This window comes from Grammomys surdaster, unplaced genomic scaffold (assembly GCF_004785775.1).
Source record: "Grammomys surdaster isolate TR1022 unplaced genomic scaffold, NIH_TR_1.0 341, whole genome shotgun sequence".
Taxonomy (NCBI): domain Eukaryota; kingdom Metazoa; phylum Chordata; class Mammalia; order Rodentia; family Muridae; genus Grammomys; species Grammomys surdaster.
Genome location: NW_021604760.1, coordinates 1,846,482 through 1,862,272, shown reverse-complemented (window position 1 = coordinate 1,862,272; position 15,791 = coordinate 1,846,482). Strand labels below are relative to the sequence as shown.

General features: G+C 38.4%; 1 protein-coding gene across 4 annotated transcripts in view; it reads right to left on the bottom strand.

The window, feature by feature from the left end:
* Positions 1–15,791, bottom strand: part of Itgb3bp (integrin subunit beta 3 binding protein) — a 49,297-nt gene that overhangs the window by 8,592 nt on the left and 24,914 nt on the right. For 3 of the 4 annotated variants that reach the window (XM_028778766.1, XM_028778764.1, XM_028778763.1), the window contains exons 3-7: positions 15,620–15,755; positions 11,860–11,926; positions 8,077–8,155; positions 7,237–7,330; positions 6,114–6,173 (exon numbers count right to left, since the gene is read on the bottom strand). In XM_028778766.1, coding sequence (XP_028634599.1) covers positions 6,114–6,173; positions 7,237–7,330; positions 8,077–8,155; positions 11,860–11,926; positions 15,620–15,755 — 436 coding nt within the window. The remainder of the gene's footprint in view (positions 1–6,113; positions 6,174–7,236; positions 7,331–8,076; positions 8,156–11,859; positions 11,927–15,619; positions 15,756–15,791) is intronic. The other variant, XM_028778765.1, reaches the window with a different exon arrangement.

The window sequence follows — 15,791 nt, the reverse complement described above, 5'->3', positions numbered from 1 at the left end:
GATGAATTAAATGTAATAATTTTGTTAACTAATCATCTGAGAACTTTTCCTTCATTTCTCAAAATTTGGTAAATATCAGTTTTAACTATTAATACTTCTAGGAGAGTGTGGAATTTAAAAAATACATCATCGGCACAGAAAATATAGAAGATCTTCTTCTAGGGAAATAATAAACATATAAATGTCACATTATAATCTAAATCTTGTGAGGTTAGGAAAGTGAATCTGTGACATACCACACTGAAACCATTAAAAGCTCAAGGAGGAGAGGAGATCCCAACCTTGTAAACACTCCCTTGTGTGAGACTCTGGCATACAGTGGGAGGCACCGGAGCTTACCCCTCTACAAGAGCTTTGGAGGTGTCTTGCCCTGGTTGTTACCCCTGTGTAATGCAGCTGGCCTCTGTATCTGACTGGAACCTGCTATTTCCACTGAAGGCTATTGTTCAAGTTAAGCCCACTCAAACATATTAGACTGGTTGATCCAGTGTCACTTATATTTATGTATAATTTGAAAACTAGGGTGACCAGCTGAGTTCACTTGTTTGTGGAAGAAACATGAAATCATGGAAAGGCCAGACTTTCTGAGTCATCTGACCTTTAGATTGAGTCCCTGCTTTGTAACTTAAGTGCCAGTGTCTTTGGTCAAGTTAATGAATTTTGTGTATTTGTTTATTGTTCATAGTGACAGTGAAAATAACGATCTAGTAATATTGCTGTAAGATCTGCTAAGCCTAGGACTGGGAACACAGAAATTACCAGTACTCAGTAGATGCTTGTTGCTTGCACTTAAGGATGCTAGCCTAAAATATCACTAGTCAAGGGCCAGCTCCACTGGCAGGGACTGCTGAGTGACATTCATGTCACAATATTAAAAGTCTCATTCTTCTACACACAACACAGTATTATTCAGTCATAAAGAACAAGGAGGTCTCTGCTGGGCACCTGACCAAAGCAGCACTCAGCAGGAGCAGCCTGAGTATGGCATTTAAAAAAAGACCACTGCTGTTTAGTGGCTTGGTAGTTCCAGGCCCTCCATCAATCACACTTACAGAAACCTCAGAGCCAAGTACCCTGGGACTATATGCAGAAACCTAGCAATCAATAAACTTCAAAACCACGAGGAAGGACCTGAATCAGATAGACTCCCTGTTTAGCAAGGTGGGATCTGCTGAGAGCCAGGGTCTGTAGAGGAACAGACACAAGTCCCCAATATACTTGGTATTCCTTAGTGACTACTGCCATGTTCCTATGTCCCAAGCCTCCTGCTCATATTGGGGTCCCCATCCATGCTGTGAGGTGATAAAAAGTAGGAATCTGGAGAAGACTGGAAGAGAACTTAGATTCTGGGGTTGGCTTGCTGTCACTTCTTATGCTGTGGGTTAGACAAGAGTGGGTTATAGAGAGGCAATACTGCCCCTGCCCCCAGTTTCTCAGGAGATGGAGGTCAGTTCTTCTACAGAGATCTGTGTCACACTTGAGGTTATAGTATCCCCACGAATATAGATGACTCTGAGATTATGCTTAGACCCCAGATCCAAGACTGAGGTGGTAATGGGTTGGGAAAGGCAATGATGGCTAGCCATTCAGGGGGACAGGGAGCTTCAGGCACAGAAGACTCACTGTTCTTCCATGCTCACCCAGGTTAGGCTGGGCATTCAAGGACTAGCATGCAGGCTTTGGCTAGGGCTTCTTTCATTCTTCTTAGAAAAAAATAATTATCTTCTGTTGCCCTCTTTTCCCACTTCAAGACCTTCTTTCCCATCTATTTTGATAGACTTTCTAGAAGAACATAACAGCTTGGTTTGCATGTAGTTTCCTTATTGCAGCCTCCTGTAGGAGAGGGATGTTTTCAACTGCCTTTTGGATTTCTTTACCTCTTGTTTCATCCTAACTTTAGCCAAAACTGCTTCTCTCCCATGACTTCCTGACCTCGCTGGTCCCTCTATGACTTTCCTCTCTTCTCCTCTTTGCTTTGTCCAGCCAGTACTAACCACTAGTCTCACTGCTGTGCCCTCCCACTCACACACACTACCAAACACTGCAGTGCACACAGTACCATCAGTGCTCCTCTACTTCCTAAGGTTTGGATGTGATTGTTTTGAATTTGACCATTACTACTATTTTCACAGTGGGCTGGTCTATCTTTGATAGTATTGCTTTTGCAAATACTCTATCTTCAGGGAATTTCTATTTTAGGAATTAAAACTAGTGCCCTGAATATGTGGGCTGAGGGGTCTAACTAACTAAGCTAGATTTGGAATCTAGCAGAAAACAACATCATAACCTTACTACAACCCAGTCACTCTCCTATGTTGCAAACACTTCACATGAAGAAATGGGTGATTTAGAAAGAAAAAAAAATCAACCAAAGATTTAACTCCAGATGTGCAAGTCTCAATGGAAAAACACAAGACACATGAAAATCCAAGGCATAATGAATCCTCCAAAAATACAGTAATACCCTTTAATGGCAGTGAATTATATGAAATACCAAAGATTTAATTCAAAAGAGTGATTATAAATTATTCAAAGATTTCAAAGAAGACACAAACTCCTGAGTGAATTATAAGAGAACACAAATAGTTAAAAGAAATAAAGGAGTGTGGAGCCAGTAGATGGTTCAGTCAGTGTAATCCCCAGTGCCACCTAACACCCACGCGTGCTGGGGTGTCCAGCGCCACCTAACACCCACACATGGCGTGCTGGGGTGTCTGAATTCCCAGGACTTGAAGGGCAGAGACAGGCAGACCCAAGAGCTTACTGGCCAGTCTGGGAAATCAGTGAACTCCAGGTTCAGTAAAAGCCTCATCTCAAAAACTAATCCAGAGGGGTTGAGCGGTGGCTCAGCAGTGAAGAGTACTTGTGAAGGGTACAAGCAGAGGACTGGGTTTGATTTCCAGCACCTATACAAGGCTCACAATTACCTGTACCTCCAGTTCCAGGGGATCTAATCCCCTCTTCTGACTTCTGTGGACACTGCACACATGTAGTACACACACACACATACATGTAGGCCAAATGCCCATACATATAAAATAAATATAAAAATAAAAAATGAGGTGGAGCATGACAGAGGAAGATAATTGGTGTTGACCTTCAAATGAATATACACAGCTATGTGCACATATATACATTATGTGCATGAACAAAAACAAAAAAGAAACAAGCCAATACAGGATATGAAAGTGGAATGAAAAAGCCAAACCAAACCAACCAACCAAACAAACAAAAAGGAAGTAAAATGCAAGAAATTCAAAGTTCACTACATCAAATAGGAAGCTCCATAGACTCACCAATGATAGAACAGAACAGGGGGAGAACAGAATACTAGGGCTGAAGACAAGAGAAATGAATTGAAATATGCAGAAAATGACAGAGATGAATCAATAAGAAAGGATAAACATAATGTACAAGACCCTATGAAAAGACCAAGTCTATAAATCATGAGATGGAGGAAGGAGAAAGACTTCATGTTAAAGGCATAAAACTAACTCAGAATACTATACAGAGTGAAACTGTTTGCTATAGTTGAAGAAGAAACACTTTTCATGGTCCAAACAGGCTAAAGGATTTCATGATACACAGCTTGGCACCTTATAGCTCTCCTACTCCCAACCTATTGGAGTTGGGCCATGCACAAGGGCCAGTGCTTGACACTAGATACTACGAGGAATCCATTGAAACAAAGATAAACTCATCCATGATGCTACAGGAAAGAATAAAACACATTAGAACAATAGTTTAGCAAGTAAAGACTATGAAAACCTCAAACACTACAAAAACAAAACAAAAACAAAAAAATCAACAAAATGGCAGCAAATACAATAGTTTGGGGGCTGGAGAGATGGCTCAGTGGTTAAGAGCACTGACTATTCCAGAGGTCCTGAGTTCAATTCCCAGAAACCACATGGTGGCTCACAACCATCTGTAATGGGATCTGATGCCCTCTTCTGGTGTGTCTGAAGAGAGCTACAGTGTACTTCTCATATATATAAAAATAAATAAATAAAATACAATCCCTAATACCCACGTAAATGCCAAGAGCATGTGGTGGCTCACCTGAAATGCCTTTTAGTAATAATTCTGAATAGTAATGGTTTCAATGCCTTAATCAAAAGACACAGACTAGCAGGTTGAATAACAAAGCAGGACCCATATGTTTGTTGTCTCTAAGAATACACTTGACTATCAAAGATTAATATTTAGGCTTAATGGACAAAGCACTTGCTGTGCAAACATGAAGACCAGAGTTTGGATTCCCAGTACTCATGTAAATGCCAAGAGGGTATGGTGGCTCGCCTGTAACACCTGTGTACAGAAGACACAGACAGAGACCCCAAGAGAAAATTGCCTAGCTAGGTTAGCCAAACCGGCAAGCTCTGGTTTCAAGTAAGAGACCTGCCATATATGTTAGGTGGAAAGCAATCAAGGAGGACAGCCAACGTCAAACCACTCACGTGTATACATATGTTTGTGTGAATGAATACACACATGCATGCATATCACACATGGACAAAACAAGACAAAAGAAAAGGGCCAGATATGACTTTAAAGTGAAAGAATACAAAAACATATTTGGAGAAATGAAACTAGGAAATAAGTAGATATTGTTCTAATATCTGACACACTGACTTCAAAGCAAAATTAGAAGAGAGAAGGAAGATTATACTGATTAAAGCAACAATCCACCAAGAGGACATTGCCATTTTGAGCTCATGTGCACTGGTCATGTGTGGACTTATTTCACAAATGAAATACTACTCCATGTGGAGATCAGATGAATCCCACTACATTAATAGTGGGTGTCTTAGTCAATATTCTGTTTCTGTGAAGAGACACCATGGCCACAGCAAGAAAGCATTTAATTGGGACTGGCTTAGAGTTTCAGAGGTTTAGTTCAATACCATCATGGTATATGTTGGCAGATATGATGCTAGAGACGTATCTGAGAGTTCCACATCAGGATCAGCAGGCAGCAGGAAGAAAAAGAGCCACTGGGCCCAGCCTGGGCTTCTAAAACCTCAAAGCCCAGTGATTCCTCCAACAAGGCCACACCTCCTAATCCCTGTCAAGTACTGCCACTCACTAATGACCAAGCATTCAGATATCTGAGGCTATGGGTGCCATTCCTATTCAAGCCACCACACTGGACAACATCAACAACCTACTTTCATCAGCACCCTGATAAAAAAAATAAACAAGAAAAATTTGTGAGTTAAATGAGATCACAGATGAACCTAGCAGACACTTCAGAAGATTCCAACCAAACAATGAATAATACACATTCTTCACAATATAAGATAGAACTTTCTCTAAAAATAGATTATATACTACAATACAAAGCAAGTTGAAACAATAACAACAATAACAAAAGCAAGCTGAGATAATTTCTTGTATGTTATCTGACCACAGTGGGATAAGGCGAAAACTATAGAACCTATACAAACACACAGACTGGATGACACACTGCTGAGTGATGAGCGGATCACTGAAGGAATCAAAAAGGAAATTAAAAAATTCCAAGAATTGGATGAAATTAAAAGCACATACAAAAAAGCCCTATGAAAACAGTTCTATTAAGAGAATTTATAACTACTTTAAAAAATTAGATCAAATAGATAACATAATGGTGTAGATTAGGGCCACCAGTATAAGAAACACTGATGGAATTCAGAAAGTCAATAGGATATACCTTAAATACTTACATTTCTATAAATTGGAAAAATTAAAAGATGGATAAATCTCTACATACACACACACACAAGATCTTAGTTCATGAGATGATTATGAAACTACTCCTCTTTTTTTGCACTTCTCCTTTTCTAAAACACATTTATTTTATTTTATTTTATTTTATTTTATTTTATTTTATTTTATGTGCATGAGGTTTTGCCTACATGTAAGTCTGAAGACCATGTGTGCCTGGTGCCTGTGTAGGGAAGAAGAAGGCATGGAATCTCCAGGAATTACAGGTTGTAAGCCCCCACATGGGTTGTAAAGAACCAAAACCAGATCCTCTGCAGAAGTGGCAAATGCTTTCAGCTGATGAGCCATCTTTCCAGCCTAAGAAAACAGTTTTTATGTAATAAACTAAAACACTACAATCCTACCTTTGGGAGGAATTCTTGAATTTTTCTTTTCAAACAGCTTTTGTTTTATTACTTTTGTCACTAAAAGAGAAAAAAATACCCTCATATTACAAAGTAACATAAGGGGCTGTAGAGATGGCACAGTGCTTAAGATAGCATGCTAAGCAATTGTGAGAGTTAGAATTTGGGTCTCTGTACTCATTTACTAAGCTGGAAATCTTGTGCATGACTGGAATCCCAGACTTAAGTAGGCTGATGACAGGAAGATCCCTAAGACGTGCTAGAGTCCTGCTTAGATGAGAAAATGTAAGTTCCAGGCTCAAGAAGAAATACTGATTCACAGGATCAGGCAGTCATAAGACACTCCGTGCCTGCACACTGGTGTGCACACTTGAATGTATGATCTCAAACACAAATACACACAATCTTTTTTTTAAGACTTTACATAAAATACTTGGGCATGGTTGGTGCACACCTGTAATCCCAACATTCAGGAGGCTGAAAAGAGAGCATTGCTGTGACTTCAAGAACAGCCTGGGGGACACAGTGAATTCCAGTACAGTCTGGCTATGAACACACAGACACCGAATATGAATTAATAATTTCTCATTGTTTGGAAAAGGCAACTCTGTAGAAAAAAGAGTAATCAAAGCAATACATCCTATAGGTATCAAGCACAATGTAAGTAAGTGCCCTCTTACTATCTCACTTTAAAAATGAGCTTAGTATAAAGGAAGCCTGCTAGCAGTCTCTCCTGAGCAATCTTGTCTTCTGAATTCAAGAGGAAGCCATAAAGCAACACATCCTGTTAAAGAACACATGTCATCTAAAGATGCTAACAGTACTTCTATGTGGACAGCTTTAAGATATGTGTGACCTATCAAACTGAACCTTGAGAAACATCGAAAGGTTTCTCTCTAAAATTACTAACATTAAAAATCCAGGTGTTGGAAGAAATGTCTCAGCAGTTAAGAGCATTGGCTGCTCTTCCCAAGGCCCTGAGTTCAATTCCCAGCACTCACATGGTAGGTTACAACCGTCTATAATGGAACCCGATGCCCTCTTTGAGTAGGCAGACAAAACACCCATATACATAAAATACATAAATTAAAAGAAACTTTAAAAACACATTAATTTTTCTTACGTAGTTCTCTCGTCTTCCTCACTTCTCTTTTTAAGGAGCATGGTGCTAGGGAAACACCAATGAGATCTTCAAGTTTTCTGTTGCCCTCCAAAGCCTGAAAGAAAACTATTTTAATGAGTTAAATAAGTTCTCTACAACTAAGAGATTATTTACAAAGGAAATATAATAGACTGTCTTCTTCATTTAGAAGATCTTGAACTAGGAATTTTGAGTTTCCCTGGTAAGTCAAGTATTACAAGCCCTATAATGACTATAATACTAATTTTGTTTTTTTTTTTTTGTGGGGTTGTGGGGATGGTAAAGGTTTGAGATAGAATGTCTCTATGTAGAAGAGGCTGGCCTCACACTCCAAAGCTCTGCCACCCTCTGCCTTTTAAATGCTGGAATTCAGGGAGTACATCACCATGCTCAGTTATGAGCAGGTAAATATGGTGTACATGGTGGCTCACATCTTTAATTCTAGCACTTGGGAGGCAGAAGCAGGCAGATTTCTGTGTTCAAGGCAAGGCAGATCTACATAGTGACTTCTAGAACAGCCGGAGCTACATAGTGAGACCCTGTCTCAACCAACCACCACCACCAACAACAACAAAACAAAAAAACCCTCTAACATAATCTCATAATCTACAAAATTACTTTTTAATGTGAAAAGTCAGCTAGAACTAAAATATTATCGTTAATCATTACATATTATAACTAAGGAGCTTCCCGTGAGAAATAAATTAAATATATACCCTGCAAACTCTTGACTGGAGTGGATTCTTAAATATAGGCTCTTTCTTTCCTTTTTCAAAACAGATAGTGGGGGTATGAAAATTATATGTAAGAAAAAGTGCAAACCTGTATACTACTTAAATTTTTCATTATCTCCATGGTTTTCTCTGATGATCTCTCAATTTTAGATAGCAATATCATGAATCTAGGAGTGAAAAACAAATATAATTACCAAGAATAAGACTGTGAGTGTCTCAGGTCACAGAGCTGTGCTTCTATTCCAAGAGACAGATTCTGCTCCCTAGCACTTTCTTTCCATGTTAAAGGGGCCACGTATGTCAGTGCTCCCCTGTCATTTTGCCATTCTTAGATAGACACAATATACGTTATCAACCATCCTCCAAAGACCTTGCTCTCACTTCTCTTTCATCCCCACCTATGAGTGAGCTGGGATAGATGTCTTTTTTCTCTCTATACATGCCTTCTTGAGTTAATATTCCAAAGTTCACTTACCATGGTCTCAGACTGTGAAGCTTAAAAATAATGGCTTGCATAGTTTAGTGTGAAGAAAATAAACTTTATTGAAGTTTTTATAAGTTTAAATCAGTGATTCTCAACTTGTGGGTTATAACTCCTTTGGGGAGATCACATATTAGATATTTACATTACAATTCATCACAGCAGTGAACTTGGAGTTATAGAATAGCAATGAAAATAATTTTATGGGGATCACCACAGCATGAGGAACTGTATTAAAGGGTCACAGCATTCGGAAGGTTGAGAACCATTGGTTTAAATCATGCTTTCTTAACATAACAAGCTTTTTTGGGGAATAAGAGTTTTTATTTTTGAGAAAGGGTACCAAAATGTAACTTTCGTTATCTTGGAAATGGCTTTGAAGACCAGGCTGACATCAAATAGGCAGCAGTGAGATTTCACTTCACACCTGTCAAAATGGCTAAGATCAAAAACTCAGGTGATAGCAGATGTTGGCAAAGATGTGGAGAAAGAGGAACACTCCTCCATTGTTGGTGGGATTGCAAGCTGGTAGGTACAACCACTCTGGAAATCAGTCTGGCAGTTGCTCAGAAAATTGGACATAGTATTACCTGAAGACACAGCTATACCACTCCTGGGCATATACCCCAAAGATGCTCCAACATATAACAAGGACACATGCTCCACTATGTTCATAGCAGCTGGTTATTTACAATAGCCAGAAGCTGGAAAGAACCCAGATGTCCTTCAACAGAGGAATGGATACAGAAAATGTGGTATATTTACACAATGGAGTATTACTCAGCTATTAAAAACAATGAATTTGAGAAATTCTTAGGTAAATGGATTGAACTAGAAAATATCATCCTGAGTGAGGTAACCCAATCACAAAAGAACACACATGGTATGCACTTATTGGTAAGTGGATATTAGCCCAAAAGCTTGCAATACCCAAGATACAACTCGTAGACCACATGAAGCTCATGAAGAAGGAAGACCAAGGTGTCGGTGCTTCGATCCTTCTTAGAAGGAGTAACAAAATACTCATGGGAACAAGTATAGAGACAAAGTGTGGAACAGAAACTGAAGGCTGGGCTGTCCGGAGACTGCCCCACCTGGGTATCTATCCAATGTGCAGTCACCAAAGGTAGACGCTGATGTGGATACCAGGAAGTGCATGCTGACAGGAGCCTGATATAGCTGTCTCCTTAGAGGTCTGCCAGAGCCTGACAAATACAGTGGTGGATGCTTACAGCTAACCATTGATCTGATCACAGGGTTCCCAATGGAGGAGTTAGAGAGAAGACTGAAGGAGCTGAAAGGGTTTGCAGCCCCATGGAGAGAGTAACAGTAGCGACCAACCAGAGCTCCCAGGGTCTAAACCACCAGCCTGGGAGCACATAGAGAGGGACCCATGGCTCCAGCTGTATATGTAGGAGAGGATGGGCTTGTTGGGCATTGGTGGGAGAGGAGGTCCTTGGTCATGTGAAGGCTGGACACCCCAGTGTGGGGGAATTCAAGGACGGGGAGGTGGGAGTAGGTGGGTGGATGGGGGCACACCCTCATAGAAGCAGAAGGAGGGGAGTTTCTGAGGGGGAAAGGGGATAACATCTAAAATGTAAATAAATAAAATATCCAATAAATGAAAAGAAAAAAAAAGAATGTAATGACCTCAGAAGAAAGGTAAGGAGTGAAGTACAGGAAACGAAGGCAGTTGAAGCCAGCTTGGGGCAGTTATCTACGGTTGGGCTTGCTTATATGCTATCACCTTTGTCAACCCTTTCCTCTCCCACTGTGTACTGTTTCTTCTAACTCTGCTTCATTTTACATTTGTATCTGAGATCCACTGGGCTTAGCACCCATCTACTTTCAAATACACTGCTATCAGTGATCTAGAATCGTTACATGCTGCTTGCTTTTACTGCACATCCTCCTACATAATTTCAGATCTTTGCTATTTACATATGTTGCCTATTTTCATGGTTAAATATTTAACACCTAGTAAAGATCAGCTTCATTAAGGAACTAGGATTCTTAATTAGAGGACGTGTGGGGCTGGAGAGATAGCTCAGTGGTTAAGAGCATTGCTAGTACTGCAGAGGACTCAGGTTAAGTTCTCAGCACCCACATGGCTGCGCACATCCATGACCTCAGTTCCAGAGTATCTGGAGGCCCCTGCTGGCATCTACTCTCCAAGTGACCTTCTACACACGAAGACAGAACACTTATATACATAAAATAAAAATGAACAAACCTTTTAAAAATGTTATTTAAAAAAAAAGAGAGAGAAGGAAAAAGAGAGTAAAAACACCTTGCAGGGTTGGTAGCATGGCTCAGTGGATAAAGGTGCCTGCCAACAGTCTGATGGCTTAGATCCCTGTTCAGTCCCTAAGACCCTCATGGTGGAAGGAGAGAACTGAGTCCTGGACACACAGACTCACAAGACACACACACACACACACACACACCACACTCAATAGATAAATGTAATAAAACATTTTAAAGAGCAGTGCTTTGCAAATATAGTATTTGACCATATTTGGTGTTGGGGGATAGACTTTGTTATTAGGGAAAGGAAGTCCTAAAGTAAGTAATAAAGTGCTGTAAGAGACCCTAGGCAAGGCTTCCCAGAGGACTTACCTTTACTACAGTGTTTTACACAGCATTCAGTAACTAATACTAGTGACTTACATTATGAAATAAAAGACATCTGATCTTAAGTTCTAAACTACAGATTCTAACACTATTACATGGAAAATGCATCTCAGCTCCATATAAATGATTCTGAAAACATTTTTTAAACACAACTAATTTCAACTAAGTTGAGGAGGATATGTTAACTTACAACAGAAGACCATGAGCTCTAAGTGGTTAAAACTTCATTTTGTTCATCACAGAATATGACACACAGAAATCACTTGGTACATGAGATAAACTTATGAGCCACCTTCAATCACTTCGGTGTGAGATATATAAATATATAAATATTATCCCTATGACTTACTTCACAGGCATCAGTGGTAGGTCAGTGTGAATATGGCTGGTGTTGGTTCATCACTGGGGCTCCTTAGAGCCTGCGCACTACTGCCTTACCTCCTCATGCTTAGGACTTTATGATTCTTCTCTGTGTGACTCTGAAATGGAGGTTTCCTTAGCTTGACCCTAAATTGGTGTATCACACACCAGACCAGACCTAGGCTCGATGAATTAAAATTAAAGCATTCTATATTTCCACCACATGAGCACTGCAAGACACCACAAATGCTTTTCTTAATGACAGTGTTAAAAAAAGAAAATCATATAAATAAATGTATAGATAGAGTAACTCAGCCCACTTATAAACTGTTAATTTACAAAGACAAATGACTTTTCTTAAGTTGTCAGTGACAGTGGTTTTGAAAGCAAACTCACCCATCACTGCCTTTCACTGTGGACTCCTGTCTTGCAGATGAGCTCAAGTTACTCGGCTTTCTTGTTCCTGTATGGGAAAAGAACACAAAGTTAAGGAGACAATTCGCCAAATTTTAATCGACTGACTTGCCAAATTTTTGCTCCCTGTAATTCCAGCACTTGAAAGACAGAGTGGGAAGGATTGAGGCTAGTCAGACATGCATGGCCTGACACAGCATAGAAAAACCAAGCCAAGAACAAAGAGATGAACTAGATTGCTAAATGCTGAATCAGGAGTAAGGGGAGAAACAAAAGGAGGTAGGAAAGGAAAAAGTACCCGATTTCGTTTTTCCATTTCCTTTATTTAAAAAAAAATCCTAACCAAAAGTTAATTTCCTGAATTTGATACTATGGTATCTATATGCAGTAAAGCTCCAAATCAAATATTAAGATTGCTTCCTCAACTTGTAGTTCATTTCCACATTTTAGCCCCAGAAGCCAGTGTCAGCCTGTATTATTTTCGTAGAATTTTTATTAGGTGTTCAATGCCTTTCTTTTCTTTCTTTCTTTCTTTCTTTCTTTCTTCCTTTCTTTCTTTCTTTCTTCCTTTCTTTCTTTCTTTCTTTCTTTCTTTTTTTTTTCGAGACAGAGTTTCTCTGTGTAGCCCTGGCTGTCCTGGAACTCACTCTGTAGACCAGGCTAGCCTCGAACTCTCGAACTCAGAAATCCGCCTGCCTCTGCCTCCCAAGTGCTGGGATTAAAGGCGTGCGCCACCACCGCCCAGCTGTTCAATGCCTTTCTAAATATTTTTATTGCTGCCAAATAATATGTGGATCAATAAAATTCTTAGTTTTCTTAGGTCTTCAAGTACTTTTCAATTGCTAAATAGGATTTTATAAATATCATCCAAAATAACATTTTCAGTTAATAGTTCTTTCTTCACTATATTCTTCTTAAAAAGTGAACACAATATTATTCCTTGCTTGGTGGCACACACCTTTAATCTCAGCAATTGGGAGGCAAGGGGCAAGCAGATCACTGAGGTCACGGCCAACCTAGTCTACAGAGTGAGCTCCAGGACAACAGGTCTACACAGAAAGATCCTGTCCTGAAAAACCAAACCAAACCAAACCAAACCAAACCACCAAACCAAACCAAACCAAACCAAACCAAACCAAACCAAACAACCAAACCAAACCAAGTCAAACCAAATAAACAAACCAAACAACAATAACAACACCCACCCCAATATACACAAAGGGTTAAGGAGTCATATCATTATTTTTCTTTCTAGGTTACATACATGTTTTAACATTTGTGTTCTTGACTCTTTTTAAGAACAGCTTTACAAAACACTGATTATACATGTGTCATCACTGAATCTGGACTACATTCAGAATTGTATTTGAAGTTTCTGGTAGGGATTCAGGTAAACTTTTTCTTAACTATTGAAAAAAAGCTTTCAGTTAGATAAGGCTTGAAAGCACAATTAATGATGATAACGACAATGTTTAACATACAGCCCTTATTAGGGCTGGCTACTGTTTTAAACAAGTTACATGAAATAATTAACTTGAGCTGGGGATGGTGGCACATGCCCACGATCCTAGTACTCTTAAGGTGGAGGCAGAAGGACCAAACATCAAAGTCAGCCAGGGCACTGCAAGATGAAGTATGGAAGGAAGACAAGAGCTGCTAAAACATGGGAAGAAAAATGGGTATGTACTTAATGAATGGTTTTAAAATCCCAATAAGGGTCTGCAGGGTTGAAAAGGTGATTCAGTGGGTAAAAGTGCTTGTCACACAACCCTGACAATCTTGAGTTCAGTCCCAGGAATACATATATAAAAGGTCAAGTGTGGTGGTGCACATCCGTAACCCCAGAACCCCTACCAAAGATGGGAGGCAGAGACAAGAGAATCGCTTTGAAGCTCACATGCCAGCCAGCTTAGAGAACATGGCCCAGCAGCAGAAACAAGTGAAATAAGATGGAAGGCAAGAGTTTATGTGTAGAAATTGCCCTCTGACCTCCACATTCGAGCTGTAAGATTTGAACATGCAAAGTCTAAGTAAATGGGTTTGGGATTTAATATAAAGTATATTAAGAAGCAAGTAGAAATGTCTTTTAAATGTTATTAAAATTTCCTATTACATTTTGAACAATATTTTAAAAGCGGGAAAAATAAAGGAGGTCATGATCTCATCTGAATTTTAAATTACTTTGTAAGTTACATTTTCTAATTTGGAACTTATAATATCTGATAATAATTAGGGTTTCTTATTTCTAAACCATTCGGAAGACTTATTGGGATTGGAGTATGATTACAAATAATGTGATTTCATTAGGACCTTAACAAATTTCTGCTTTGAGGCTGCTAGATGTGATGTGTGTATGTGTGTATGTGTGTATGTGTGTATGTGTGTGTACATATACAGCTATCAGAATAAATTGAAACATATGTCACTTTAATTAATAACTAGAGTGAATCAGTAGTCACCACATAAGTCAAGAACTAGATACTGCCTGCACCTCAGAAATCCTTGCAGTTTGACTTTTTAAAAAAGAGCATACCTAGTACCGATAATGTGATAATTACCCATATAAATGTCAAGTGAAATCATGTGACCAATCTTTTTATGGGCAAAAGAAATGTTCCCTTAAGTCCATATTTAATTTCAATATGGAAATTGAGTATATATCAACTTAAAATCTATTGAGATTTTCATAGAGATATGCAATCTCTAAGCTATTATTTTTTAATTAAGAAGATATATCTGCTATATAAAAACTATAGAACTTGAGAGAAATGTATAGACTTTCATAAATTTTGTTAAAACAAACACAATATCAATAGCTTTAGGGTAAAAGCTTTTGGTTAAATTAAAATCAAAGAGACTAAAAAACTTAATATATTTAATAATGTATTTCATTAAACAAATTAAGTAAAATGAGACCAATCTCTGTATAGAGTCTAGCATGTGCTTAATATCTAATAAATGTTAAACAATAAAATATGAATTAGGTTAGTCACAGCATATCTAAAATACATTTTACTAAATTTGAGCCTATTTAAAATTTTATATTACAGAGAATGACATGTCACTAATTCATGACTTCTTACAATATAAAAAAATTAAGCATATGAAATTGAGACCTGTACCTTTAAATATAGATCTTAGCAATAAACTACTAGAGAGCAACAAAAATGCATGTCAGAATTAAATGAATACTATTTTTATATAAAAATTAGGTTATTTAGGTAGGTTATCCTATATGGAAAATTTTTGGAGGCTTTTTTAAAAATACATTTAAAATAAGAAGGGCATGAACACAATAAAGATAAACTAAATAAACTCTATATTAAATGTGGGTAAAGCTAAATGGACAATATGGATAGAATAACATTTAGAAGTATCCCTCTTAAACTGCAGTGTGGCAATATCTGAGTTATATGCCCGTTAATTTATGCATATGATGGATAGCTTGTTAAGGGCATATCTGTAACCATTATAATTGATAGTAGCTGAAGGCAGTCAGGCCATAATTTCTATTTAATGGATGGGATAGTAAGGGAACAGCAGTGGCATTTTAAAATAAGTGCCTACAAAGTTTACATTTATGTCCAAAGTAACATCTACATTCTAGCCTTTTCTATGTTAAATTCCTTGAGAAGAGAGAAAACCCAGCTGCAACAAGAGCTATATATTACTAAATCAAAATCTTGATTTAACCAATAACTAGAAAAATCTTATCATAAGTGGAAAAGAATGCTCAACTAACCATTTGATGGTCTGTTTCTGTGCTCTTGTTCTTTGGGGGTTGTGGGAGAAGAAAATGGGCTCAATTGATAAGTTCCAGTAGTTGGCGAATAAGCTGTAATACTTTTCCTCCTCACGATTTTTGAAGGTCTAAATGGCTAGAAATAAATAATAATTTGGAAGAGAAGTACTTA